The sequence below is a fragment of the Strigops habroptila genome, chromosome 18 (genome assembly GCF_004027225.2).
Source record: "Strigops habroptila isolate Jane chromosome 18, bStrHab1.2.pri, whole genome shotgun sequence".
Lineage (NCBI taxonomy): Eukaryota > Metazoa > Chordata > Aves > Psittaciformes > Psittacidae > Strigops > Strigops habroptila.
In genome coordinates this window covers 4201276-4228704 of record NC_044294.2, presented here as the reverse complement: position 1 = coordinate 4228704, position 27429 = coordinate 4201276, and the positions used below count along the sequence as shown (strand labels likewise).

General features: G+C 52.2%; 2 protein-coding genes across 4 annotated transcripts in view; both read right to left on the bottom strand.

The window, feature by feature from the left end:
* CACNA1S (calcium voltage-gated channel subunit alpha1 S) overlaps positions 1-13073 on the bottom strand; it is a 41303-nt gene extending 28230 nt beyond the window's left edge. Inside the window, exons 1-7 of the mRNA XM_030473619.1 lie at positions 12861-13073; positions 8563-8668; positions 3680-3819; positions 3007-3140; positions 2299-2451; positions 1845-2050; positions 1173-1276 (exon numbers count right to left, since the gene is read on the bottom strand). Of these exons, the coding sequence (XP_030329479.1) occupies positions 1173-1276; positions 1845-2050; positions 2299-2451; positions 3007-3140; positions 3680-3819; positions 8563-8668; positions 12861-13021 (1004 nt within the window). The 5' untranslated portion in view covers positions 13022-13073. The remainder of the gene's footprint in view (positions 1-1172; positions 1277-1844; positions 2051-2298; positions 2452-3006; positions 3141-3679; positions 3820-8562; positions 8669-12860) is intronic.
* Positions 13074-16164: 3091 nt separating this feature from the next.
* On the bottom strand, positions 16165-24837 carry OLFML3 (olfactomedin like 3). Of its 3 annotated transcripts, none has more exons than XM_030473616.1 (4): positions 24703-24822; positions 23895-24180; positions 22656-23454; positions 16165-16541 (listed from the first exon to the last, which is right to left on the bottom strand). In XM_030473616.1, the coding sequence occupies exons 1-3, from the start codon at positions 24808-24810 to the stop codon at positions 22670-22672; spliced, it is 1179 nt and encodes a 392-aa protein (XP_030329476.1). In that variant the 5' UTR covers positions 24811-24822; the 3' UTR covers positions 16165-16541; positions 22656-22669. The 3 variants fall into 3 exon arrangements, with proteins under 3 accessions (XP_030329476.1, XP_030329477.1, XP_030329474.1); XM_030473617.1 differs by lacking the exon at positions 16165-16541 and adding an exon at positions 21071-21424; XM_030473614.1 differs by lacking the exon at positions 16165-16541 and having other exon boundaries at positions 22397-23454; positions 24703-24837.
* Between the last annotated feature and the right edge of the window lie 2592 nt (positions 24838-27429).

The window sequence follows — 27429 nt, the reverse complement described above, 5'->3', positions numbered from 1 at the left end:
AGTGGGGTCTCACTCACTGGGGGACAGAAAGCTGATCCAAGCTTTCCATGTGGGGAAGATGAGCTCATCACATGGCAAGTAAACAGGACACTCTTTTCATCGTAACATGGAAAAGACAAGTCTGCCAATGCAGAGGAGTCCTACTCTTCTCATTCTTTCTTAAATCAATTTATTTTCAATGCTGGTATCTGGCAGGACTGTAGAGCTGCTACCCAGCCAGTCTGGTGTTACCATGTATTAGTAATAGGCCTCAGACACTATAACAATAATCAGACATACAAAGCCTCAGGACTTTGTGTGGATCTTCCTGATCTCAAGCATAATTTAGATATATTTGCAAAAAAAAAAAAAATCAGGAACTTTGCTGTGCCTGCAACTTACTCCAGGATCAGATGACTATGATCCAGCTCGTCCTGCTGTAACAGCCAACCTCATGCAAGGGGCAGGTGCTTGTGGTCTGTCTTGTGGTTTTGAGCATTGCCTTAGTCATATTAATACCCAATTTGGTTTAACCTTGTGCAGTTGTATGGTTCTTGCCATAGAAAAGGACTAACAAATCCATGTAATTAGGGTATTAGAGATGATGAGTGTGATCCACTTGCACACACATGATTGAAACATATAAAAAAGACCCTGAGCCTCCACAGAACTGAGAATAAAAGCTCCTCTCACTCCCCAGGGTAACAACACCTCCCAGCAAGACAATCAGTATGCTGGCACCTCACCACATCAGTGCTTAGTAGGTTGAGCATTGCACCAGAGATACTTCGTGCAGGGCAGTTTTAACTGTACTATGGGAATTAGCCCTAATTGAGTCATTTGGCATAGAAGTCTTATGATCATGGTAACCAAATACTCATTACTGTATTTGGATGAGACTGTGGAAGCATTAATTAGACTAACAATAATCCTCTTGGATCCCTTGCTTTCATATCAAAGGTGTTTTCCTCACAACAGGATGGCAGTGTTGTAGGTACCAGTGAGAATGAGGGTCTCAACCCACAGCTCAGGCTTTCTAACCATGCAAAAAAAAAACCAAACCAAAAAACGGAGGGGAATGTAAAAGGAAAAGGAACAGAAAGTTTTCCAGACTTTCTTCTTGTATAGTTAAAACTAGCCAGTGGCCACGCTCTGATCATGCTGGCACAGAGAATGGACAGGGTGGCACTTACCCACTGAGCACCCCCAGCACCAGGTTGAGAACAAAGAAGGAGCCAAGCAAGATAAGGCTGACAAAGTAGATCCAGGGCCATTCATTCCCAATGGCATCATTTACCTGGCAAGGAAAGAGGCAGATGAAGCATTCTGAACACACTGGTTGCTGTCTGTCTGACTATAGGGCTCCCCTCAACAGCCTCTGGGAGCTTTGTCCCACTTGAAGTGAGTACTTGGGATGACAGCAGATAAACCTGACTGAGCGTTGGCTTCTTAGGACTCTGCATCTGGTTTTAGCAGAGGTAAAGCCAGACCCAAGCATTTTGGGAGCAGATTTAAACATCAGCCCTATGCCTACGACTCAGCAAGACAATCTCTCAAGGACTGCAAAACATGGGATTTTGCTGGAAGAGCATCCACCAGCCAGCCACTGCTGTGCCTGGCCTGTACCTCTTCACAAAGGTGGGAGCTGGAGCATCCCTCCTGTCTATCTGGAGAGCTTGGGCAGTGCCTGCAGAGATGCAGAAGACATTGCCTGGCACATTATGGGATAATGCTTGGTGGGGGCAGGATCTTTCACTGGCAGAGACCTAGCCCTGCTCTGGGGTCCTGTATTCTGGAGGGAATTCCCCACTCTGAGGCAAAACCTCTGCTGAGCCGAGCACCAAGTCCAAGCTGCTGGAGCCTACCCAGTAGAGGACTTCTGTCCAGCCCTCCATGGTGATGCACTGATAGACAGTCAGCATGGCAAAGCCAAAGTTGTCAAAGTGAGTGATGCCGTTGTTGGGCCCTGGCCATCCGCTTCGGCACTCGGTGCCATTGATGGTGCAGTGGCGCCCATGGCCAGAGCTGGTGCATGGGGCTGGCTTCTCTGATCCCACTGTGGCAATCATATCTGAGGGGAAAAGCCATGGTGTGAGCAGCAGCAGGTCAAGTAGAGCAGGTCCCAGCACCTCTTGGGTCCCCTTTCACCACCTCCTCACACCACGTACCATCACCAAGCTGTGTGCTACACCAAACATCCTTTGGTCCTGCCACACTCCCAGGCCAGACCAGACTTTCTGCTACCCACAGAACCCCTGTGGTCCCCACAGCAGCCACCCAAAGACATCTCTGCCATACTGAACCCTGCCACAGCCCTACCTGTCCCGAGGTAGTAGCAGGTCTTGTGCATCCTGCCCTTGAAGAGCTCTTGCCCGACAATGGCATAAATGATGATCATGAAGAGGACCAGCAGGGCAATGTGGAGCAGGGGCACCATAGCCTTGATGATGGAGTTCAGGACGACCTGAAGACCTGCACCAAGGAGAAAAGAGAGGAGGTCAACTGTTTCCTAAACAGCTTTGGGTGCTCCTTATATTCCTGCCAGCCCCTCTGACAAGCAGCTTCTGAAACGCCCCGTGCCAAGGGAAGAGGGGCACAGGTGGACTGGGACTGAAATCTCTGAAGCAAGAAATCCTTTCTCTACCCCCATGCAGACCCCAGCAGAGCCAGACTCCAGGCAGTGCTGGAGGCTGCTTCATGCCCCTCCCTTTGCCCCACCCTCTGTTGCTCTCGTCCTGGCTGTATTCACATGAATTATGAGAGAAGGAGATTCCTGCCCTGAGAAAATAGAGTGACGTCCTGGCCCCTTTCACAGTGGCCACCCAAAGGTGATGATACTGAGCCATGGAGGGAGCTATATGTGTGCTGACCTGCAGATCCCCAGTCTTGAAAACTTGCTTATCCTCAGGGATAAGCATGAACCTGTGGCTTCATCCAGCAGCAACAAGAAACCCACCCCTCAGCACCCCACCCTGGCCAGGCACAGGGGTTCAATCCATTCATGCTGGCAGGGCACCCAGCACTCACTTGGCACTCCAGACACCAGGCGCAGGGGTCTCAGCACACGAAATGCTCGCAGGGCCTTCACATCAAAGCCGCCTTTTCCCCCTGAAGACCCTCCCTCTTTTGCATTGACCTTCTCCAGGGTCATGGTGATAAGCCTGAAAGAGCCGGAGCACAGAGCAGGGAAGGAAGGAGGAGAAGCAGAAGGAAAGAGAAGGTGAAAGAGAAGGGCATGAGGATGGAGACCAGGACATCTGTGCTGAGGGTTCAGAGCTCTGCAGGGAGGAAAGTGAGGGACATGATTCTGCCAGCTATGCTTAGCCAGGATCAGGGAACAGCTCTTGGCTAAGTTCAACTACTGTGGCTGGGCATCCCTTCACTGGGTGCCACCTTCACGGCTGAGCAGATGGGGACCCTCCCATCCCCTGATGCCCTCTCCCTGTGGGCTACAGCCTGGAGAACCCCATGCTACTCCCATTCTCCAGGGCAAGAAGACCCAAGAGGCGTGAAGGAGTCATAGAGGAAGTTAGAGAAGGATCCCAGGGGATGTCAGGCCATGAAAAGGGGGTCCATGGGAGAAGGCCATGAACTGAGCCTACAAGTTGCTCCCAAACCCACTTGCAGTCACTAGGAAAATCAATGTAGCTGATGGGCCTGACACAAGCTGAGTACCAGGAGCTTCCTCTCCTTGCATTACCCTAGAGACACGATGGAAAAGTCCAGCACATTCCAGCCATTCCGGAGGTATGCATCCGTATGGAAAAGAAACCCATAGGCAATTATCTTCAGCATGGCCTCAATGGCAAAGAAGATCAGGAAGGCATATTCAATCTTCTCCTAGGGATTGGAAAGGCAAGAGGGAGAAGATGCTCCATTAGAGCAGATTGTCACCTCCCTTGCTATCACCACCATGCATGTCTGCCTCCCGCCTGGTCTCTGTATCAGCCCCTGCTGCCAACCAATCTATGATCCCCCCCAGCACGGCAGCACTACCCTGGCCACCTGTCAGGATTTAGGGCCAGCCAGTAACTCAGAACCACGCAGCCTCCCACTCCCGGAGGGATGGGGAAGAGAATCAAAAGAATGTAAATCCCATGGGTTGAGATAAGAACAGTCCAATAACTAAGGTATAATACAAAACCACTACTGCTACCACCAATAATAATAATGATAAGGGAAATAACAAGAGGAAAGGATACAATTGCTCAGCACCTGCCGACCGATACCCAGCCCGACCTGAGCAGCGATCTGGGCCTTCCGGGTGACTCCCCCAGTTTCTATACTGGGCATGATGTGCTGTGGTATGGAACACCCCTTTGGCTAGTTTGGATCAGGTCTCCTGTTTCTGCCTCCTCCCGGCTTCTTGTGCCCCTCCTCACTGGCAGAGCATGAGACTAAAAGTCCTTGATTGGAGCAAACATTACTTAGCAACTACTAAAAACATTGGTGTGTTATCAGTGTTGTTCTCAGGCTAAAGTCAAAACCACAGCACTGCACCAGCTACTAAGAAGGAGAAAAATGACTGCTACAGCTGAACCCAGGACACCACCACATGCCACTCTCTGGCCTGCAGCATGATCTCCTTGTTCCATTCAGTGCCAGGACCATGTTGCTGGGCTGTGGGTACCAGTTCTTACAAACTACACCAGTAAAGCCACCACTTCCCAACCCAGCACCCAAAGGTGCCTGGCCCAGGGCACCGTACATCTCTGGTTCTCCTCTCTGCTGCCTCATCCTCGCGTTCTCCCACAGCCTTCCTTGTGCAGGCAGTACTGATGCCTTGTCCTCATTCTCCCCAGATGAGGGCTTGCTGGGTCTGTCTCGGAAACAGCACACAGTCACCAGGGGACAATCCAGCTGCACTGTGGCTTCGTTTGTGCCCTGGGCTCCCAGGGAAGGGCTCAAGAGCTCCTGCCTAGTGCCAGGCATGTGTCTGGCACAGTGAGCTGCTCAAGCTGGCCTGGGAGCTTGGAATAGCTCATCCTTCCCTGGAGCACAACCAAGAGCTGCCTGTGCCCACCTGGTTCTGTCTGTCACTGCAATCACTGCCCTTGCTGCTAATGGCCCTTTCCAGGCTGGGATTAAATCCCTCTGAAGCAGCCAGGTGGACTGGGTTATTTATACTGCTGGTTTTCCATGGCCCTTCTCCTCCATCTGCACCCCATGGAGGACAAGGAGCACCCCAGCTTGGGATCTGCAGGGAATTGCACCCAGAAAGGCAGAAACATCTGAGATCAAACTGGATGAAGGTCTCCAGCGGGGAAGGCTGCAGTGCTCCAAGCAAGCCTTCCTCTCAGGGTCACTCTGGCTTGCCAAATGGAAAATGCTGTCCATGTATGAAACCAGGGCTCAGACAGGAGCATTGCTGCCTCAATTACCACATTGGAAAACAGTGGCCATGCCAAGTGTCCCTGTATGACTGTCACCCATAACAGTGCCAGTTCCTTGCTGGATCTGAGAGCAGCAACGGTAAAAGCTGAGACCTAAGTATTGTGATTATTGATGTTACCAGGGCTTTGTCTTCAAGGTTTTAGCAAAGGCAACTCAACACTACTCATCTCCCCCCCTTATCAGTGACAGATCCCCCCGAGTATGTTCCCAAAAGCCTGTCCTTGCAATCCCAGACATGGAAATACAGCTATTGTGAGGATCATTTCAGGTACAGAGGGATTGCAGAGCCACACCAGCAGCCAGTGTTGTGGGGGGTATCTCCCCTGCTGTAAATGCAGGAGACATGGGTGAGCCCACTGCAAATTTGCTGCCACCTCCAGATACCAGCAGAAAGAAATTAAGGGATATTTTGTCCTGGCAGACTTTATGCCAGGTCAAGGACTGCATGTGCTGCACATGGTGCAGACCCACTTCATATGCCCAGGTTGATTTGAGCATCATAGAATCCCAGAGTGGTTTGGGTTTGAAGGGACTTTAAAGCTCATCCAATTCCAACCCTCTGCCACAGGCAGGGACACCTTCCACTAGAGCAGGTTGCTCCAAGCCCCGTCCAACCCAGCCTTGAACACTGCCAGGGCAGCCACGTCACTCCCAGCATTCACCCCTGGTGGGAGGCTGCTCAGGAAGGAAGGCAGGGCTGCCTGGCAGATACGGGATTGGGTGTGTGAACAACCCAGTCTTCAGAAAGCCACTATAAAAAGATGAAGGTCTTTATAACACACCAGGCTGCTACACACACACATGCTTCAACCATGTGAGGGGACACAGAGTAACTTGACCTGTGGGAGCTGAGTGAGCACGGAGCAGCAGGAATAACAGCGTGCACCATGCCAAAGCAATGTGACATGGTACAGCTCCAGCCTGCTCAGCAGTGTCAGCTCCCAGGCCCTGCAGCCACACAGGGCTCTCCAGAAGGAGCCCCACATCCAGGCTGGACGGGGCTTGGAGCAACCTGCTCGAGTGGAAGGTGTCCCTGCTCGTGGCAGGGGGTTGGGACTGGATGAGTTTTAAGGTCCTTTCCAACACAAACCACTCTGTGATCACTCTAGTGTCTCCTCACAGGTAATAGGGGGAGTGGGGCTTGAATAAAGCCTCCCAGCTGGGCAAAGTGCTCTGACTCCTCAAAGTGCTCTTTCCCCTCCTCAACAATTTCAAGGTCCTTATTAGATAAACTCAATTCTCTCCAGAGAGAACTGGGCCATGAAAAGAGGCAACTACAAAAGTGACAGGGAGAGATTAAATGCATTGCAGCATCTCCAAGAAGCATTCGTTGCACTACCTTCAGGCTCCACGCAGAGCCGAAAGCCCAAGATGATGGGGGTCTGGCTTAGTTCTAAGCTGGGATTGCTCCTGCAAAGCCACCCATTGCTCCTGCAAAACATGATGGCAGAGACATGCAGAGCAAGGATGAAAGAACAGAAGCCTGGGGCTGTCAGGCTCCTGATCCAAAGGGCTGTTGGCATGGCAACAGGATGAAAAATCCCCCAATAGGACACAGCAGAAATAATATAATAAATATAAATAAGATGCAATTCCATTTATACATGACATTACTCAGCATGCACCTGCCTGTCTCCCATCAACGGATCTTTCTTGGGCAGCATCATTCCCTGTCTGGTAGCTCTGCAAGGCAGGTTGCTGCCAGGTTGCCTCCCTGTCATGCCACACTGCCACATGCTGCAGCTCTGCCCTTTGCATCATGGTCTCAGTCAAATCCCAAACTCCCTCCCAGTGGGAAGCCTCCATCCCTGCTGCCTTCACCTCCTGCTTTCCATGCTCAACCTGCTCCAATTGGTTTTTTGCTTCTTTAGAGATAACTGCACCCTTCAAACTCTGCTGTGCTCCCTTGCCAGGGAAGAAACCAAACCCACCTCACCAGAGGCTGAGTGAACACCCCAGGAATTAAATCTCTGTGGGTATGTTTAATTCCCCTCCTCTGCACGAGGGAATTATAGGTCCTCTGTGGACCTATTTTGGTTTTAGTTTTTTGGGTTTTGTTTAGCTTTTGGGTTTTTTTAGTTTTTTGGTTTTAGTTTTAAAAGCCCTAACAACACATTGCCAACAGTGACCCCTTTTTTAGTAAAAACTATCTTCACTACCACTAAAAGACTGTTGAGGGAAAGAGACAAAAGCAGCTCGAGGAGCTAAAAAAATCACAAGTAAAACCTTTGTATTTTGCATCTCAGATTCTTTGCTTTAACATCTTTCCCTGCAGTCTCTAAGAAACAGGCAAAAACCAGAGACGTACTTCTTAAAGTCACAAGTCACCAGCAATACCTGCACACAACGCCTCCCACCCCAACACTGAGGAGTCACTTGGATTCAGACACTAACCTCAAACTCTCAATGGAAATCAATGTGGACTGAACCACAATGGGGATCTGAAGAGGGAAAAGGAGTGGTAAAATGACAACAGTGCAACAGATTGATTTGGATCACATCAAAACATCTTGTTCCAAGCAAAATAAAGTAACTGGAAAAAAATGGAATAACTGATTGGAAAAGAGCAACCTTTGTGCTTATAAAAGATGAAGTTTTCCCCTCTTAAATAAGAAGTATCAAAATTAAAATACAGTTTGGAAATCAAAGGTCAGAAAATTTTGTTCCAGGCTTGTTTGAGCCTCTCTGGAAGAGGATGTTTCCTTTTGGAAGTGTCACCATAAAAAATTGAGGGAATTTGTTCTTTTTTTGGCATCAGTTCTTCCTTCCCATGTATGTCACACCCCAACCTGCTGCCTTTGATCTCAAACTAAGGGTGGTTTCAGCACATCTGAAACTGCATTTTGCAGTGGTTACTCCAGCACTCTGCCTCCCTCTGACTTTGCAGCATCTCTCACTAGACCAACAATGCCTCAATACACCCCACGGGGCAGCAGCAGATGCCTCTACAACAGGTAGTACCATCTTGCACCCATGATACCCCATCCCTGGCAGTGTTCAAGGCCAGGTTGGATGGGGCTTGGAGCAACCTGCTCTAGTGGAAGGTGTCCCTGCCTGTGGCAGGGGGTTGGAACTGGATGAGCTTTGAGGTTCCTTCCAAACCAAACCAGTCTGGGATTCTATGATTCTATGCCCTCAGAGCTGAGCTCTTGGCTGTCCAGCAAGACAGTGGGAAGGGCCGTCTCTTACCAGGCTGGAATTAGCAATGTTGGTGTCATCTTCAGGCATCGGCAGGTAGATGGCCAGTGCAACACAGTTGGCAAATATGGTCAGGAGGATGATGATCTCGAAGGGTCTAAGAGGAAGCATTAAGGAGTGGAGACAGGGAAAAAAAGCCCTGTCCTGTCTGGGTATGTATGGGGAAACCCCACCGGCTATTGGGAAACAACCTCCCCCCGGGGCATTGTTCCAGAGGGAGCAGTCAGACATCACCCTCTGCACATCCTCAATTGCTGCCCACGTCCTGGGTCCCCAGGGAAGGAGGCAACGGGCAGGATGAGATGCAGGGCCTGGACACTCAGCACATGGCTGCTGGAGAAAGGCAGCTTTGGCACAGGACATATGGGGAGGGGGCATCAATCAAAAGACTGCAGCAGAGGAACAACAAGAGAATGGGAGAGCTGGTAGTGCCCCCCTCCTCATCCTTCAGCAAATCATCCTGAAGGGTGAGGACCCTCTTGCATAATGTAGACACTTAAGCAAAGCATCACCCTTTGGAGAGTGCTGGCCCTGGCTCCCTCTGTTCTCTGTGAGGGTGACTCTGTTGAGTGACTGTCCTCAGGAGTGCCATGGGCTGCAAGTTACCAGAGTGCTCAACCTGAGCTCCATCCCTCTCCCTAGAAGGTGGAATTGTGCTATTTGGGCCTTATGACATGTCTGAATAAATGGGGTGAGTTTCTCTTTCCCCCTGAAGGCCCTAGGATGGGCTCTGGTCACTCCCAGGCTCCTGCAGCTGTCACTGCTCTGCTGGGCCACTGAAACCTCATGGTCAAGCTTCAGCCATCATGTTCCTGAAGCCCCAGAAAGCTCCAGGACCTTGCCCATGGCCAGGCTCTCAGCCCAGGGACCCCACTCTCTGTTTCTCCCAGCACGGTCCAACCTTGTGGTGCCTTGGGACTGCAGCAGAGTGGTCAGAAGATGACAACCATCTTCTCTTGCTATTTGACCTTATGCTGGTCACATCCAGGCCCTGCTGCAGCTCTGAAGTGCTTGTGTGGAGCCACCACACCATGCAGCTATGCACATACCTATGAGCAAAGGGGTCTTTTTCACTCATCTAGTGGCCTTGGGCTGCCACAGGTGCAGCGTGCGGCAAAAACCTCCATGAAAGATTTTGGTCACAATCTTAAAGTTTCCTGGCCAATACTGTTTCCTGACAAGTACATTCCAGTTATCCTGATCCCCTTGCCTTGCCAGTACCCCTGGAAGCCACTGACACTAAAAGCAGATGGAGGAAATGAAAATGTTGGTCCAGCTGCCCATTGGGCCAGGCCCACCTGCAGAGTAAATGAACAAACAGTGACATAAATCAGTACATTTCCCTCCAGCCCCTTCTGCTCTCCAGTCCTACCAGAAAACACCCACACTGTGACCACAGCCAGCATCTACCCTCATCAACTGTTCGGAGATCTCTCCTCCCTGTAACGACCAACCTGCCACCACAGGCAAAGTGATAAATCTCACCCAGCAGGTAAGGAGGTTCCAGGACAAGGATTTCCCAACACCCCCATCTCACTTTGGGCAGACCTTCCAAAGGAGAACAGCTCCCAGGGACATGCTCTGTGGGGACACCCAGGGCACAACTATGTAGATTAATGCAACCAGCACAGCCCTCCAAACTCTCCCCAGCAGAGGGGACCTGCAGCCATGCTGACACTTCCTTACACCATGGTTAACCAACTCCTTAGCTCACCTTTCCAGATAACTATGCTGAGGCCTGCCTTGAGCTGTGGTGGCCATTCCACTAACCAAACCAGTATCACATGACACCTAAGGCATCCTCTTTCCATATTGGCTGAGTGCTGTCAGTTACAGGTTATTTGTTATTTTGCCTTTTCTGGACACTTCTATCCATCAACTTGATGCCACTTGAAAAACTAAAGTCAGCTGGAAAAGCTGTTCCAGGTAATGGGGCAGAGCCCAGGGGTTAGAGGCTTGAAGGGTGACCTTGTCTTGTAACTGGAGCTGGAAAAAGGTTGTTATTTGTGAGTCTGGCACTGTTAGTAGGTGGAAATGCAGTGGGACAGATAAAGAGGCATGTAGTGTCACTGGGGATGGCACCTCTGCCTCTGAGCCAGAGTCTCAGCATCCTCCACATCTCCTTATCCTGCAATCTCACCACTTTCTCTCCAGCATCCAAGGGTGCCATCGTCTGCTTGCAGCAGGAATGAGCTCCTCGGTACCCTGCAGCTCTGTGGTCCTCCAGGGTCCTCAAACTCCCTACTGATTTGCCTTGAAGTCCTCCAAGCTGCAAAACACTGTGGCATACCAGGGGGACACCACAAAGCTAAACATGTCTCATCAACTTGCTGGGCTAGCTATTGAGGACACAACACCCACCAACCTGCAGAGCACACAGATTTCCTTTTGCTAACAAATGTGGGGTTTGAGATGTGAGCAAATTTCAGCACAAACCCCCCTCTGCTTCAAGCCAGTCTGACTTTCACCAGCCCCAGGCTGAGCGCAGTGATACTCTCCACTCTCCAACTGCTTGGACAAGATCCTGACCCACTCCTGTGGCTCAGCTTTGTGCTCCAACAGCGGTTATACAGCAAAGATGAGCCCAAGGACCAGGAACATCTCCTGCCATACTGACCCCAGATGCCAGGTATCCCACAGAAATGCTCACAGCTAATCTCTCCTTGGCAGCTTGCCTGAAGACCACAGGAACTGGAACGACCCCTTCATGGCTTGCAAACCCTGATCCCCGAATGAGATGAGGCCAGCTCAGTGCATGTGGGTATAAATACAGCAGGCACTGGAGAAACCCAATGCCCTGGATCATTTGTCGTGCCGAGGTCAGGAACCCCTGCGCCTGCACCCTTCCTGGTGGGACACACAACCTCTCCCTTCCATATTCCCCTTCCAGGGCACCAGTGTGGGAAACAAAGACCTCCACAGTGCTATGCACTCTCTCTGGCATGCATTGATCCAGGATGAGGAATGTGTTTGAGCATGTTGGGAGATGCAAGTCCTATTTCCAGCTCTTTCCCTGCCACTAGGGTGTATGCGCAAGTTTCTTCCCTACTCAGTGCCTATTTAAGGCACAGACACACATTATTAAAGTACAGAGCCTTCCATGTGCTTGTAGAACAACCCAGTCCTCAAGCCACAGAAGCAGAGATGGAGAATTCACCCATCTTAGCTCTGCTCCCTCTTCTCTAAGGACAGAGAGACCCTTTACAGTGAAGGAACAAGGGCTCAAACTCCATGACCAGCACAGCACAATCACAAGTGTGACCATGTCCTGAGACCCTGCAAACGGGCACCCAAGGCTTTCAAGAGGATGCCATCTCTGGCAGCGTAGGGACATGATTTTGGTGTTGCCATGGCTGCACTACACGTCCAGCGACACAGCCAGCCTAAAAGGAGCAAAGCCTGGCCAGGGCTGGGATGATCCAGCCATGAACATGCAGACAGGTTCAGCAACTGAGATGAGAAAAGTTGGGGTAGAAGAACAGGATTTGCTGGAAACATCCCTAAATTCCATTTCTTTTCCTTGAGCCCAAATGTCTTCCTGAAGCCAAAGCAAAATGTTTCATCTTCCATCCTCTTCCCTTCCACAAAATACAGGTTAACAAAGCAATATCTAGTGGCCTAAAATAGTGCCTGGATGGGTGGCAGAAAGGTGACATTTTGGTATTTCTGTAACACCCCAGTGAATAGATGCCAATAAGAGAGCAACCACCCAAACTCCATCCCTAAATTGAGCCAGGGGCACAGAGAGATACTGTCCCTCTGAAGAGTATCACTCACAAAGCCTTTGCCTGTGACAGCAGTGCCAGGGAGGGGTGTGAAAAGGGGGGCCAAGAGGACGATAGTGTCACCAGGATACAGAGAATGCTGTCCAGCCTCCCCAGCTCAGGGAGCAGCTCTGTGATCAGTAGTGACACACACAAAGAGCCATCCCACAGCTCACCATGGTCTCAATACCCACCCGAAACCTCTCCCCTGGGACAGCTGCTTGTCCCCAGCTCCATCCTCAGCTCCCACTGCCCCAGCCAGGCCCCCCTTCTCTGCATGGCCCTATCCCCATTCTGGGATGGACACCGTACCCCCTCCTCACACCTAAACCCTCTCCCCTCCCTCAGGCTCTCCCCAGCACAGCTCCAGAGAGCACAAAACACATCCACTCCCTCAAGCCCCTTTTGCCACCCAGCCTGGCCCCACAGCACCCCACTGAAGGTCCCCATGGCCTAACCTGCTCCTCAGCCCCAGCTTCCCCCCCCTCCCCGAGTGCTTCCAAACCCTCACAAGCAGAAGGATACTTCCACTCCACGATGCTGATGCACGCCTTCCGCAGCGGGTTTTGCAGGGTTAAGCAGAACAGAGCTCGGGCTGGCCGTGGGGCCACGGGCGGCACCGGCTTCTTGGACTTCTCCTTCTGTTGCCTCTTCTTCACGTCATCCTGGGGAGAAGCAGGCTCCATGGTGTTCCTTTCCTAGCTGTTTCTGCCCCTCCTACCCCGCGGCTGAGCCCCCCCTTCCCCGGGTCCCAGGAGCTGGAGCTCCTCTGGATCCCCCTTCCTGCAGCACCGGCACAGAGCTCTGTGCACCAGGGACACAGTGGGGGCTGCACAAACACACAACCCATGGGTTTAAATTTAGCTGCTGGCCTGGCTGATGGTGCTGTCCCAGCTCCCGAGACAGCAGAAGGGCCCCTGCAGCTGTTACTTCTTTACCAGGAGCATTGGGAGGGTGAGTGCTTCGCATGCCACTGCCGCGGCTGGGTGGGAACAGGCTGCCCAGCGCTGTCCCTTAAAACAAAGTGTGGTAGTCCGAGGTCAGCTCTTGCCCCAGCTCTCCATGCCCAAACACGAAGCTGGGCTGCATGGGGCAACGTTTGCTGAAGCACATTAGTGAGGGTGAGATGATAGAATCCCAGACTGGTTTGGGTTGGAAGGGACCTTAAAGCTCATCCAGTTCCAACCCCCTGCCACGGGCAGGGACACCTTCCACTCGAGCAGGTTGCTCCAAGCCCCTGTGTCCAACCTGGCCTTGAACACTGCCAGGGATGGGGGCAGTGTGCCTGAAGGAGGCTACAAGGATGCTGGAGAAGGACTCTTCATCAGGGACTGTAGCGATAGGACAAGGGGTGATGGGTTCAAACTGAAACAGGGGAAGTTCAGGTCAGACGTAAGGAATAAGTTCTTTACTGTGAGGGTGGTGAGGCGCTGGCACAGCTGTGGCTGCCCCATCCATGCCTGCAGAAACTTGCAGCCCCGCTGCTGCCCGGGACGGGGCACCCGGGAGCCGTCGGGTGCGGACGCGGGACCGCACCGGAAGTGGACCTGCCCTGGGCTCTCCCCTCAGCGGCCGAGCGGAGCGGAGCGGAGCCGAACATAGCCGAGCCCAGCCGAGCCCAGCCGAGCCGAGCTGAACCCAGGCGAGCACAGCCGAGCCGAACCTAGCCGAGCTAAGCCGAGCCGAAACCAGGCGAGCACAGCCGAGCCGAGCACCGCCGAGCCGAACCTAGCCGAACCCAGGCGAGCACAGCCGAGCCGAACCTAGCCGAACCCAGCCGAGCACCGCCGAGCCGAACCTAGCCGAACCCAGCCGACCTAAGCGGGAAGGGACCGCCATCCCGAACTCGCTCTGCTCCCGTTCCCGGCCCCGCTCCCGCTATCGCCCCCTCGCGGCGCCGCCGGGAGCTGCCGCGGCGGCGGGCGGATTCATCCCTGGAGAGCGCCCGGCCCGCCCTGGGATGAATCTTGGGGCGGCGGGGGGTGTGGGTGGGTGTCCATGTGTTCGAAACGCCGATCTGTGCAGGAAAACCACAACAGTTTTCCTGGAGACATCCTGGGGTTATTCAGGCCGGGGTGCTCGGTACCTGTTCATACATCAGGCACACCAATGCCGGCTGCCTCGGTACATTGATACACAAAAGGGACAAGGTAGTGCACTCCCGGTACAAGGATTGGTTGTAACCTACATATAATATTTACTGTATCATTCCTTCTAATTACTCTGCATGCTCAGAGGACGGGTCTTCACCGGAGCCGGGTCTTTTTGACCTGTGGCTGTGATTTTTAATGTTACAATGAAAGCAGTTCACTTTGGGACACCTTAAAAGTTAGTTCTTGCCAAGTCAGGTCGCTTCACCAAGCTGTCGTACAACTCGTCCTTTAGTATGACTGACTCTGATTGTTCCTGCAAACACAACCAAGATCTGGTTGTGCCCAGGAATTCCTGATTGTTTCAAGAGGGTCACTTTGTCCCAGGCCCAAGGTGCAGTAACTATGTACCTATAGTACCAATTGCAGGTGCAGAAGGTGACAAACAATAGATCATATCCCAGGTTCTAGCAACTGGGAGGCTGGGAGGGACCTAGGGGCAGCTGCCAGGCAGAAAGGGTATGTGGATGTGTTGGTGTCTCTGTGCATGGAAGAGTGCATATGTGTGTGCCCCCTTAGCTGGACCTGGGGTTATGGAGCTGTGGCAGGATTCAGCAGCCCTGACCAGGGACGTGTTGAATTTGCAGAGTTTACTTCCACAATCCCTAATCTTCCCTTGGTAAGTCCCTTGGAGACATACACAGTCTTAACTTTCAGGTAGACAGAAAGCATCCCACTACCAGGGCTGAACCCCCAAGCCAAAACCCCAGATAAGAAGGCTTGTTCAAATCCCCAAATGGATGGAAAGTACCTGCACTAAAACAACGTCAAGGTCAGGCTTTGGCTTAAGATTTTTGAGTTTTCCCAAAACCATCATGGAAACCAGCACATAAAACAGCTCTGCCCTGAGTTAATGAGAAAATGAAGTCTCTGGTTGGACTTGATGATCTTAAAGATCTTTTCCAACCTAGTTGATCCAATGATTCCATGGGAGGGGAAAGAGCCACCATCTGTCCTATAGCTGAGAAGAGGGTCTTCTGGCAAGGTTTTGGGTATCATTTCTGTTTTTAGATTAAACCGTCTAAACAAACATGCCTTTCATAGCTGGTTTATACATTCACACAAGATGAGAGGTAGAGTTGAAACATCCCTTTATTGCATAAACATAAAAGCAGCCACTACTCATCAAGCAGCAGAACAAAGCATATGAAGAAGCAAACACGGTTTGCTTCCTCAGTGCACAAATGTCACCTTCTATTTGTGCACTGTTTCTGGATTCAACTTTGTTTGGAAAAAGGACTTGTGATCTAAATGGTAAAACATTTCCCTTTCTTAACTGGTTTTCCAAACCATTATTTCCTCACGGAGATGCTGCCTGCATCTTTCCTAGTCTATGTTTGATCTGATACATCAATATGATAAGGAAGGCTTTATTCAGCCAGGACGGATGTCTGCATATTTCAGTGCCCTATTTCTCACACCAGCCAGGAGCAGATGCTTGATAAATTTAAGGAACAAGGTCATGGTTGAGGAAAGTTGTGTCTCTGACAGCCAACTGCACTACCCACCTGAGGCAGCAACTGTGTCCTAGTTATAAGGCAACTGCAATGATGCAGGTCTTGTAACAAGTACAGCATTCACCGATTTTCATATCTTCTACACTCAGATAAGAAAGAATGTAAGAGGGAAAGGGAGGGAGGGAACAAAGAGAAGAGAGAAGGAGACAAACAGACAACTCGTAAATGTTGGTAACCTTTATTAGTCAGGATAGCAGAATCTTGAATTAGCATTATGCAAGTAGGTGGCTGAAACTCCACCCGTAATGCACTTCTGCTAAGCTTTGTTTCTAGTCAGCCCTCAGCCTTTCAGTTCTCTACTTGCATTGCAGCAACACAAAGTTCTCATAGTATTAGCAATAGCCAGCACCCTTTCTACCTCAATAATATGCTGCTTTTAATTCCCCACACCCATCCATTTTCCCTAGCCCTAGCTCCATAAGCCCTCACTCTTCACCTTTGGTGATCCTGAGTAAAGAGTTGCTGCCTGTGGAGTGATTTAGCAACCCTTGACATAGGAGCTCAGGTTTTTGCCCTTGCAATTGTCTCTCCAGCCATACCTGGAAAAGAAATACAAGATGTAAGCTGAGGAGTTAGATAATAGTTGCATTGGTTCTAAAACCAACTTGATTAGTCTTTGAGAGTCCTGGGAATGAAAGAGATGCATCAATGAAAATTCTGATGAGCTTAATCTAGGGAGCTGGGTGAAGGGGAAGGAAACAAAAGGGAGAGCTCTGGCAGGGAAATTTAGAGACTTGGAGGAGGGGCTGGATGACAAGACTCCTCAATTCTGCTTTCAGAAGGACAGTGCTAAAATTTACCCATTACAGCTTTTCACTGATTCCTCCCCTCCAAGTCAATAATAGGATTGTGGGATCATAGAATCACAGTTTTAAGTGGCAAAGCTAGGGCATATTGCCATGTTGTGGCACCTTAGAGATGCTCAGTACCAGCTTTCTCTCCTGGCTCCATGGCTGTGGGAGCAAGGGCTGGACATTAGCACTCTGTGAGTCGTGCTCCAGGATGCGCGAGAGGAGGCGTTAGGCAGTATGGAGACGGAGTTTTAGGTGGCAAAGCAAGGGTGGATTGCCATGTTGGTGGCACCATTGCGGAGCTCACCCTCTGTTGGTGATGCACAGTGCCAACTTTCTGTAGTGGATCCTCACTGTAGGAGCAAGGACTGGACATTCGCAAACTATGAACATGGACCAGGAGGTCCTTAATGTGGCATCAGAGAGGCAATTCATAGATGGAGCTTACGTGGCAAAACGAGAAATGATTGCCTAAAACTCCATATGCATACTGCCTCTCTCGTGCCTATATTAGGGCCTCGTGGACCGTGATCACAGTGTACTAATATCCAGCCCCTGATCCTACAGAGCTAGGAAGAAAGCTGGTGCTGGGCATGACGTATACACTGTGAGCTATGCAACAGCGCTACAAACACGGCAATCCACCCTCACTTTTCCACATAATCTACCTTTGTGTACTGCCTCTCTGTTGCCCGCATTAGAACCTCCTGGAGCACAGTCACACTGTGCTAATGTCCAGCCTCTGCTCCCAGAGATGAGGAGCCAGGACAGAAAGCTGGTGCTGGGCATCACTTACACAGGGTGGGCTCTGCAAAGGTGCCACCAAATTGGCTATCCGCCCTTGCTTTGCCACCTAAAACTCCATTTTTGAACTGCCTCTCTGGTTCCCCATCTTGAGCGTCCTGTAGCAAGGCTCACAGAGTGCGAACGTCCAGCTCCTGTTTATATAGCCGAGAAGCCAGGACAGGATGGTGATGCTGGGAATCACCTACTCACAGTGAGCTCTGTGACGGTGCCACCAACATGGCAATCAGTTCTACTTTTGCCACCTAAATCTCCTTCTGCTTACTGCCTCTCTGGTGCTTGCTCTTTGGCGCTCCATAACACAGCTCACAGTGTGAAACATCCACACCCTGCTCCCACAGCTGGCGAGTTAGGACAGAAAGCTGCTGTTGGGCATTACCTACACACAGTGAGCTCAGAAAATGGTGCAACCATTATGGCAATACACCCTCGCTTTGCCACCTAAAACACCATCTGCATACTACCTCCCTGGTGCTTGCTGTCGGGCATACTGGAGCATGGCTCACGAGTGCGAATGTCCACCCCCTGCTTCGACAGCTGAGGAGCCAGGACAGAAAGCTTTTACTGGGCATTACCTACACACAGTGAGCTCCGCAATAGCATCACCAACATGGCAATCTGCCCTAGCTTTGCTATCTAAAACTCCATATGTATACTGTGTCTCTTCAGTGAGCCTTCTCGACATCCTAGAGCATGGCTCACAGAGTGCAAACGTCCAGCTCCTGCATATACAGCCGAGGAGCTAGGACAGAAGGCTGGTGCTGGGCATCACCTATACACTGTGAGCTCTGCAACAGTGCCACCGACAGGGCATTCTGCCCTCGCTTTTCTAACTAAAAGGCCATCTACGTACTGTCTCTCTTTTGCTCGCTCTCTGGCGTCCCAGGACACGGTTCACAAAGTGAAGCGTATCCCCTGCTCCCACCGATGAGGAGACAGGACAGGAGCCAGGATAGGAAGCTGTTGCACTGCATCGCCTAGACACCATGAGCTCTGCAGCAGTGTCCATAACAAGGTAATCTGACCTAGCTTTGCTAACTAAAAGTCCATCTGCGTACAGTGTCTCTTTGGTGCACCCTCTCGAGTCGTAGCAGCAAGGCTCACGTAGAGCAAAGTTCAGCTCCTGCTTTTACAGCCGAGGAGCCAGGACAGAAAGCTGGTGCTCTGCATCACCTAAACGTAGTGAGCTCTGCAGTAGTGTCACTAACGTGGCAATACCTTCCCTCGCTTTGCTACATAAACTCCACCTGAGTACAGTGTCTCTTGGGTGCGCGACCTCGGGCGTCCTGGACCAAGGCTCGCAGGGTGCGGACGTCCAGCCATACCTCACAAGGCGAGGAACGAGGACGGAAAGCTGGGGCTGGGTAGCACAAACAGAGCTGGAGCTCCACAACAGTGTCACCAACACAGCATTCCGCCCTTGCTTTTCTAACTAAAACTCTTTTAAAACTGCTTACTTTTTCTCTGGAGCCCTCTCTCAGGTGTCCCAGGGCACGGTTTGCAAAGTGAAGCTTCCATTCTCTGCTCTCACAGCCGAGGAGCCAGGACAGAAAGCTGGTGCTCTGCATCACCTAAACACAGGCAGCTCCGCAGTAGCGTCACCAACACGGCAATCTTCCCTTTCTTTCCTACCTTAAACTCCATCTGAATACAGTGTCTCTCCGGTTTGCAACCTCATGCATCCGATACACTGTGAGCACTGCAACCGTACTACTACCAGGGCCATCCACCGTCTCTTTTCTAACTAAAACTCCATCTGCTACTGTCTTTCTCGTGCCTGCTCTCAGAGCAACATAACACGGCTCACAATGTGAAACGTCCACACCCTGCTTCCAGAGTCGAGGAATAAGCAGAGAAAGATGGTGCTGGGCTTCAAGTACAGAGTGAGGCCCGCAGTAGTGTCACTAACATGGCAATCCACCCTACCTTTGCTACCTAAAACTCCATCTGCTTAGAGTGTCTCTTCGGAGGGCAATAGCGGGCGTCCTGGAGCAAGTCTCAGAGGGTGCGAACGTCCAGCCATACCTCGCACTGCCGAGGAACCAGGATTGAAGGCTGGTGCTGGGTATCACAGACAGAGCTTGAGATCTGCAACGGTGTCACCAACATGGCAATCAGCCCCAGGTTTGCCACCTAAAACTTCATCTACCTACTACCTCTCTGGTGCTTGCCCTCTGGCGTCCTGGAGCCCAGCTCACGAGCCCAGCTCACCCCCTGCTCCCACAGCCGAGGGCCCAGGACAGAAAGGTGGTGCTGCTCATTACCTACACACAGTGAGCACTGCAATAGTGTCACCACCATGGCAGTCACTTCTGGCTGTGCCACTTATATCTCCATCTGCCTTACTGCCTCTCTGGTGCTCACTCTCCGGCATCCTGGAGCACAGCTCGCAGTGTGCGAACATCCAGCCCCAGCTCCCACAGCAAGTAGCCTGGACAGAAAACTGGTTCTTGGCATCATGTACATATGGTGAGGTCTTCAATGGTGCAACCAACATGGCAGTGTCTTCTCCCTTTGCCAACCAAGATGCTCTCTGCATACTTCCTCTCTTGTATCTGCTCTCGGGAGCCCTGGAGAGTGCGTACGTCCAGCCCCTGCTCCCACAGTCGAGCAGCCAGGACAGAAAGCTTTTTTCAGACATTTACCACACAGAGTGAGTGCTGCAATGATGCCATAATCATGGCAATCAGTTCTTGCTTTGCCATGTAAAACTCCATCTGTGTACTGCCTCCCTGCTGCTCACTCTCAGGCATCTTGGAGCAAGGCTCACAGAGTGCAAACATCCGGTCCCTGCTCCGTCAGATGAGGAGCCAGGACAGAAAGCTAGTGCTGGGCATCACCTACACTGCCTGATCTCCACAATGGTGCCAACATCATGGGAATCTGCCCTCACTTTGCCACCTAAATCTCCATCTGCTTACTGTCTCTCTAGAGCACGATCTCGGTGTCAATAAATGTGACTCACACAGTGAGAACATCCAGCCCCTGCTCCCATAGCTGAGGAGCCAGGACTGAAAGGTGATGCTGGGCTTCACCTAGAGATGGTGTGCTTTGTAACGGTGCCAAGATCATGGCAGTCCGCCCTCTCTTTGCCATCTAAACCGCTATCTGTGATCTGTCTCTCTGATCCTGTACTTAGGCACTGGGGGCGACCCTGAGTAGCTCAGGCAATCTTGATGCCCCTCCTAACATGCAAGATGATAGAATCACAAACTGTTTTGGGTTGGAAGGGACCAGAATTATTACTCCCCCATCAATTTTAATTCCAGCTAGAGAAATCATTGGCATAATTATTTACAACTGTGCCGTTTCTGAAAATTGTATTTCTTACGGTAGTTATTGATCTTGAAAAGATCAATAACGTAAATTTTCTTGACTCTTCACATACTTCACACTTGGTTAATTTCTCTGCTTGACTTGCACTGTGTGTTGAACTTTCATCAACACCCAATTCAAAGTGTGTATTTAAACACTTTTCTTATGCAATCAAAAGATAGATTTTATTATAATACAGAAGAAATCGAAGCAAATACGATGTCACCTCCACTTTGCAGGGCAGCTTGCCTTGAGATGGGTGTGGAGGGGGACGATGAAGGCCTGGCTTGATGTTAATATGGGGCTGGCATGGCCATGCTCTGAGAGGGCGGGTGGCCTTGACAGCCACACAAGTGCTCACCATGGGGCCAGCACCTCCTTGGGCTGCCCAGGCTGCTCCACGGCCTCTTGCCCCAGAGGGGGACCTTGAGTCAACACCGGCAGGATGTAATCTTTGCCTGGCCAGACTGAGTCCCAGCTTCATGTTGAATGTTTGTCCCCAGAGTTGATCTCTGACGGGAAAAAGGGATGCTTAATGACATATGAACACCCCATAATTCATCTTCTGTACTCTCAGGACACTGTGACAGGAATAAACTGCAGCAAACCCAGGTTTGTGGGGGGAGTCACAGTATCTCTGGCCAGAAATAGACCAAATTCTGCTCCTTCTAGGGGTGGTGCAAGTGGCAGCATGTGGGCTATTTGCTGCTGGGTGACGCAATGGGGACTGGAAGGACATCTTTTGGTGGCCACTGTGCCTGTGCCCAGCAAGTGCCTGTGCCCAGCAAGTGCCTGCTGCAGCTCCGGCCCCTGCCTTAGGGATAGGGGTCTTGAGCCATGGCAGGGCCAGAGCTACTATCCCAAGGTGGGTCCCAGCATCTGTCCTGTCCTGCCGCATCTCTGAGGTGCTGCAGGGACTCAGTGCCAGTGAAACAGGGGTGAGAAGGGGCTCAGGGGACCCAGAGGCTTATGTAAAGTGTTCGTGGCAAACCTGTGGCTGCAGTGGGAAGATGACTGCGCTTCATTAGAAGTGAACTGGGAAAATCAACAACATCTGGTGCCTGCTGGCTAGGACACATCCCTGGCATGTGATGAAAATCTCCAGTTGTCCTTTCAGATTAAGGCATTTTTCTGTTTGCTCACAGTTTTGTACATGGCTGGCCTTGGCAATGCTCAGAGGTCCACTTGCTGCAGCAGGAGTTTGCCTGAAGCTCCAGCTTAAAACCCTGGCCAAAGTCCCAGCCAAAACCCTCGCCCAAAACCCCAGCTTAAATCCCTACCCAAGGCCCTTGCCCCAAGCCCCAGCCCAATCCTCCAACCCAGACCCCCCAACCCAAGCAGCTGCCTTGCTGCTCTGGCCAGCCCTGCATGGACACCCTAACCTTGGGAAGTGTCTTTTGGGGTGACTCTGGGGCAATGTAGGGCCCAAGGCTCTGGCAGCCTGGCTCCAGCATCCCATGCTCCCCCAAGCAGGTGCCTGCAGCTTGCTGCGTCATATTTATTCATTATATCACAGAGAAGAAAATCTCATTAAATTAGACCAGGTTTCTGCAGGGTGGTCCAGGCAGAGATGCCTGGATGCATGGAGGGTGGCCAGGGGTTGGAGGTCCAGCATTTCATCATTTCACAGTGATGGGAAATGGGGCACAGATGTCATCCCATGCCAGGGCCGGCTGTGCCCCGTGGGGTGGGATGGACAAAGCCATGCTTGCCCAGGCAGGGTGGTCAGACATGCAGGGGTACCTTGCTGTATCCCCTCAGACCTCCAGCTTCTTCTTCATCTCCATGCGGTAGATGATCTGGTAGCCATCATCCCAGGCATAGATCTGCCTTTCCCGGGGGCTATACTTCATGCTGGAGTGGGAGCCGTAGCGTTTGGGGAAGTAGACAAGGGAGGCATCCTCAGGGGACAAAGTTCCACTGACGTCGAAGACGCACTGCACGCGAGAGCGGCTGGGCAGGCGCGTGTTGTAGACCACGTGCAGTGCCCCGCACACCACGAAGGCGCCCTCAGCATTCTCCCGTGGGCACGGTGTGTCCCACATCTGCTCGATGTCCAACGAGGTGGGATCCAACTTGGCCAGGCATATGTTCTTCTCATCCTCCTTGGTGGCATAGATGGCCCAGAGCCCCTCCTCATCCGCTGCCACCTCTATGTAGGTAAAAGGGGAGAGCCCAAACACAGGGATCTGCTCCTCAGCTGGGAACACCGAGCTGTCCACCACTGTCTTGTTGGCTAGGTTGAACTTGATCACCTGGAAGGATCCCTGCTGGCGGATGTAGTAGAGGTGCCCATCATAGACGAGGTGCCCAGTGCCCACCCAGGGGTAAGGCAGCTTGATGCGGGCAGCCTTGCGGGTGGCAGAGAAGAGGGTGAACTCCCGCATGCGGGGGAAGACGTACACTGTGTCGTTGGCAGTGCCGTCAAAGACGTAGATCTTCTCCAAGTTCCCTGCAGCATCCTTGGTCCAGAGCCCTGAGGTGCTGCCAAAACGCTTCAGGATCTTCATGGCTCTGACACTCCCAATGGTGTCACTGCAGTCTGCAAGAGAGGGGCAGCTGTGAGAGCCTGGAAGCCACCCAGCCCTGCAGCAGGGACTGCTCCTACCTGGTCACACAGGTCCTGCTGCTTTGTCCCACCCCAGGCCTCAGGCAGCTGCCTTGCAAACCTGCTGAAGAGGTTGCTGTGCCATCCCTGGTGGCATCTAGAAGTCCCCTTGTGCACCCATGCCATAGGCAGGGGAGGCCACCTTCATCCCAGCCCTGTCCCCAAGGGCTTTGGAGAAGCCTGGGGCTTGGATGTGGCTCCCAGACAGATGTCGGGATGCAGGATTTTGTGCCAGAGGCACCTGAGAGCTGCCCTGTTGGGACTTAATACCATGGTACATGGCCAGGGCAGACCTGGACCTGGATGGGCTGAGAAGGCCTGGGGTAATGCAGCACCTGAGACCATCTCCCCAGGGAGACATGGCAGCCCCTCACCTGTAAGCTTGGTGTATTTCTCATTCTTCCTCTGCTTGGCTGTGGCCACCTGCTTCTCCATCAGCGTCTCGTCCACCTCCACGCAGGGCGGCGCAGGGTTCTGTGTCTCCAGGTAGTCCACCTCCCGCTCCAGCCGGTCCACGCGCACTGCTGCACTCTCTGCCTCCGACCGCATCGTCTCCCGCTCCTTCTCTGCTGTCTCGAGCATCCCCAACACCTGGTTCTTGAAGTCCCGCAGCTCTGTGGAGTAGCGGCTACTCTGGTCGTACCACTGGGAGATCCTCTCCTAGGGGAGCAAAGAGACCACTGAGGTCTTTGCGTGTCACAGTCCATCCCGCTCAGTGCCTGCACATGGCTGTGGGAGCCCCCGGAGCCACATGGCACTGCAACCCTGGTGCTCGTGTTTCTGGGTCCCATCCTGCCATGCTCCTGGGGTAACGGTTGGATTTGATGATCTTAATGGTCTTTTTCACCCTAGTTGATTCTATGATTCTATGATGCTCCTGCACCCATGATGCTCCCGCACCCATGATGCTCCCAGAGTGGCGATGTTCCCAGACCAGTGATGCCTCCCCTCTGATGATCCACCCGTCCCACAGTGTTCCCGTGCCTATCGTGCTCCCATGCCTGTGATGCTCATGCTGGGCAATGAGAGGTCCCTGGCAGGTGGGGACTGGGTCACCCCACACCAGCTCTGCTCTGTCCCGATCCCACCTCCTCCTCGCCTCAGGCCTGCTCCCAGCCCCACAAAGGAGGAAGGGCCTGGGAGCCCTGCCATGGGGTGAAGTGGGGTGTGGGGCTGTCCTACCTCCAGGAGGGTGAGGCGCCGCTCCACATACTCCATGAACTGCTGCTGCTGGGCTCGCAGGGCCACAGCGAGGAGCGGCAGGAGGAGCAGGCAGCGCCAGGGCCCCATGGCCGTCAGAGAGTGCAGTCTCCACGTCAGTGCTGAGGAATGCTCCGGCCTCTCAAACCCCTTATTGAATCCAGATGTGGAGAGGGGAGGAGAGGCTGCTCCTTCCCCACAGACCAGCCCCAGGCACCTTAACCCCTTCGCATCCTGGCGTGTGCCTGCACCAGCCCCACATAGTGCCAGCAAGCTGTGGGGCTGGGGCAGGAGCCTGGGCACACACTGCTGCTGTGGGATGTGGGTAGTGGGGAGAATGAGCAGCGAGGGAAGGACCTGTCCTCTGGAGCTGGGGACAGGCCATGGCACAGCATGGGGCCAACCTGAGCTTGCCTCGGCTATGTGCCATGTCTGATGGAGTCAAAGTAGGGCCAGCACCGTAGCCACCAGTCCCCTCAGCCTGCAGCACTCTTTGTCCTAGCTGCTGAGCTGGGAACTCCTTCTTGCCCCTGCCTGATGCTTGGGTCCTGCAGGGTCCCCCAGAGCAGGGTCATTCTGGCCTGGCAGCTCCATCAACTGCCATCAGCCAGCCAGGGGCTGCCCCACCAGGCAGGAGCTGCCATTTGGGGCTGTTCTCTCATCACCTGCTCCTGAGGCTGCTGAGCACCCATGTGGAGCCCGTGACAGCTTCTGTGGCCCCATGCATGCGGTGTGATGGATGGAGGTTGCAGCTCAGCGCCCAAGACTCAGCCAGCCCTGCGGCGATGCTGGCACAGGCCAGGGCACCAGCCATGGCCCCTGGGTTTCCTGGGCTCTTGAAGGTTGATCCATCCATGGACAAGGCTGCGGTGCTGCGCACAACGTGTGTGCGCCATCTAGTGTTCCTGCAACCTGCATCCCACATCTTGCATCCTGCATCCTGCTGGACTGCATGGCGCAGGCTGCACAGGGCCTCAGATGAAGCAGCCGTACTGGCAGGGGATGGGCTCAACCCCAGCGGCTCTCTGCCGCCTTTCACATGAGGAAGTTGGTCACAGATGGACCACTGAGTGCAAGCAAAGCCCAGCTCACCTGTGGGCCTGGAAGCATCTCATGACCCATCTTCAGTGTGCACTTGCAGCCCAGAACCCTCCACGGGCTGGGCTGCACCCCCAGAGTGCGAGCAGCAGGTCAAGGGAGGGGATTCTCTCCCTCTGCTGCGCTTTGGGGAGACCCCCCCCTCTGCAGTCCTGATCCAGCTCTGGGGCAACAGCACAAGAGGGACGTGGAGCTGTTGGAGTGAGGCCGGAGGAGGCCACAGAGGTGCTGCGAGGGCTGGAGCAGCTCTGCTCTGGAGCCAGGCTGAGAGAGCTGGGCTGGGGCAGCCTGGAGAAGAGAAGGCTCCTGAAGGGGAGACCTTAGAGCAGCTCCAGCGCCTAAAGGGGCTACAAGAAACCTGGAGACGGGCTTTGGACAAGGGCCTGTAGGGACAGGACAAGGGGAATGGCTTTAACCTGCCAGAGGGGAAATGGAGATGAGCTCTGAGGCAGAAGCTCTTCCCTGTGAGGGTGCTGAGGCGCTGGCACAGGGTGCCCAGAGAAGCTGTGGCTGCCCCATCCCTGGCAGTGTTCAAGGCCAGGTTGGACACAGGGGCTTGGAGCAACCTGCTCTAGTGGAAGGTGTCCCTGCCCGTGGCAGGGGGTTGGAACTGGAGGAGCTTTAAGGTCCCTTCCAACCCAAACCATACTAGGACTCTGTGATCTCTGCCAAATCAGAAGGCAGACATTACTTTTGGCACCTCCCAGCAGCACCTAACCCAAGCAGGATTCAGACCAGATGGACATCCACACAGCAGCACAGCCACCTTCAGCAGTGCTCACAGCACCTAAATTTGATGTGCAAAGTCAAACACATTTAGAAACATAAACCAAGGTGATGGAGAAGTGTTTTCGCTTGAGATGGTCCTGATGCCCCCCAAGCCCTGCTGCCAGCCACAGACCTTAAGGGATCCTGAGCCCTGCTGGCTCTACCAGTATTTCACCCTGGATATGCCAAAACCCTTTTCCCACCCCTATTAATACATAAAGTGACCAAATAAATAGAGTACAGAAAATTAACCCTTTTTATTGATGCATTGCAATTGTTCTACATTTTTACCATATTATGTAGAAAATACTTAAAATACAAGCTACTTTGTAAAACCAAAGACAAACATTGAATCCAAAGATAAACTATGTTTTCACAATGGACCCTTTTCCCATATAGTTAGTATTAAATTTTTAAATATCTATTTCTTCTGTTAAAATGATTTTTACATACCCCCTAAGTACATCAGCAATACAAACATAGCTTAGTAATTATCAGAAACTACCTGTATCTAGCGGCTTGTAAAAAGGAAGAGCACAACCATAAAAGAAAGTTAAATTTTACACAGTTACTAGCATATCAAATACATTTAATAAAGTAGGAATTCCATTGCAATATCAAGAATTCAAGCAGAAATACTAACATTACATATAATGTACTGCTACATGTAGTGAGATAGATATATTTCAAGCTGAATCTGAAATCACACCTTATATAAAGTTTAGCAACAAACAACCATGTGGACATGCGGAACCATTCAGAAGTTTAAATAAAAAGAAAAGAAAGCAGGGCTGTGCCAATCCTGTCATTTAGAAGCAATTTAGTTTCATGTACTAAAAGAAA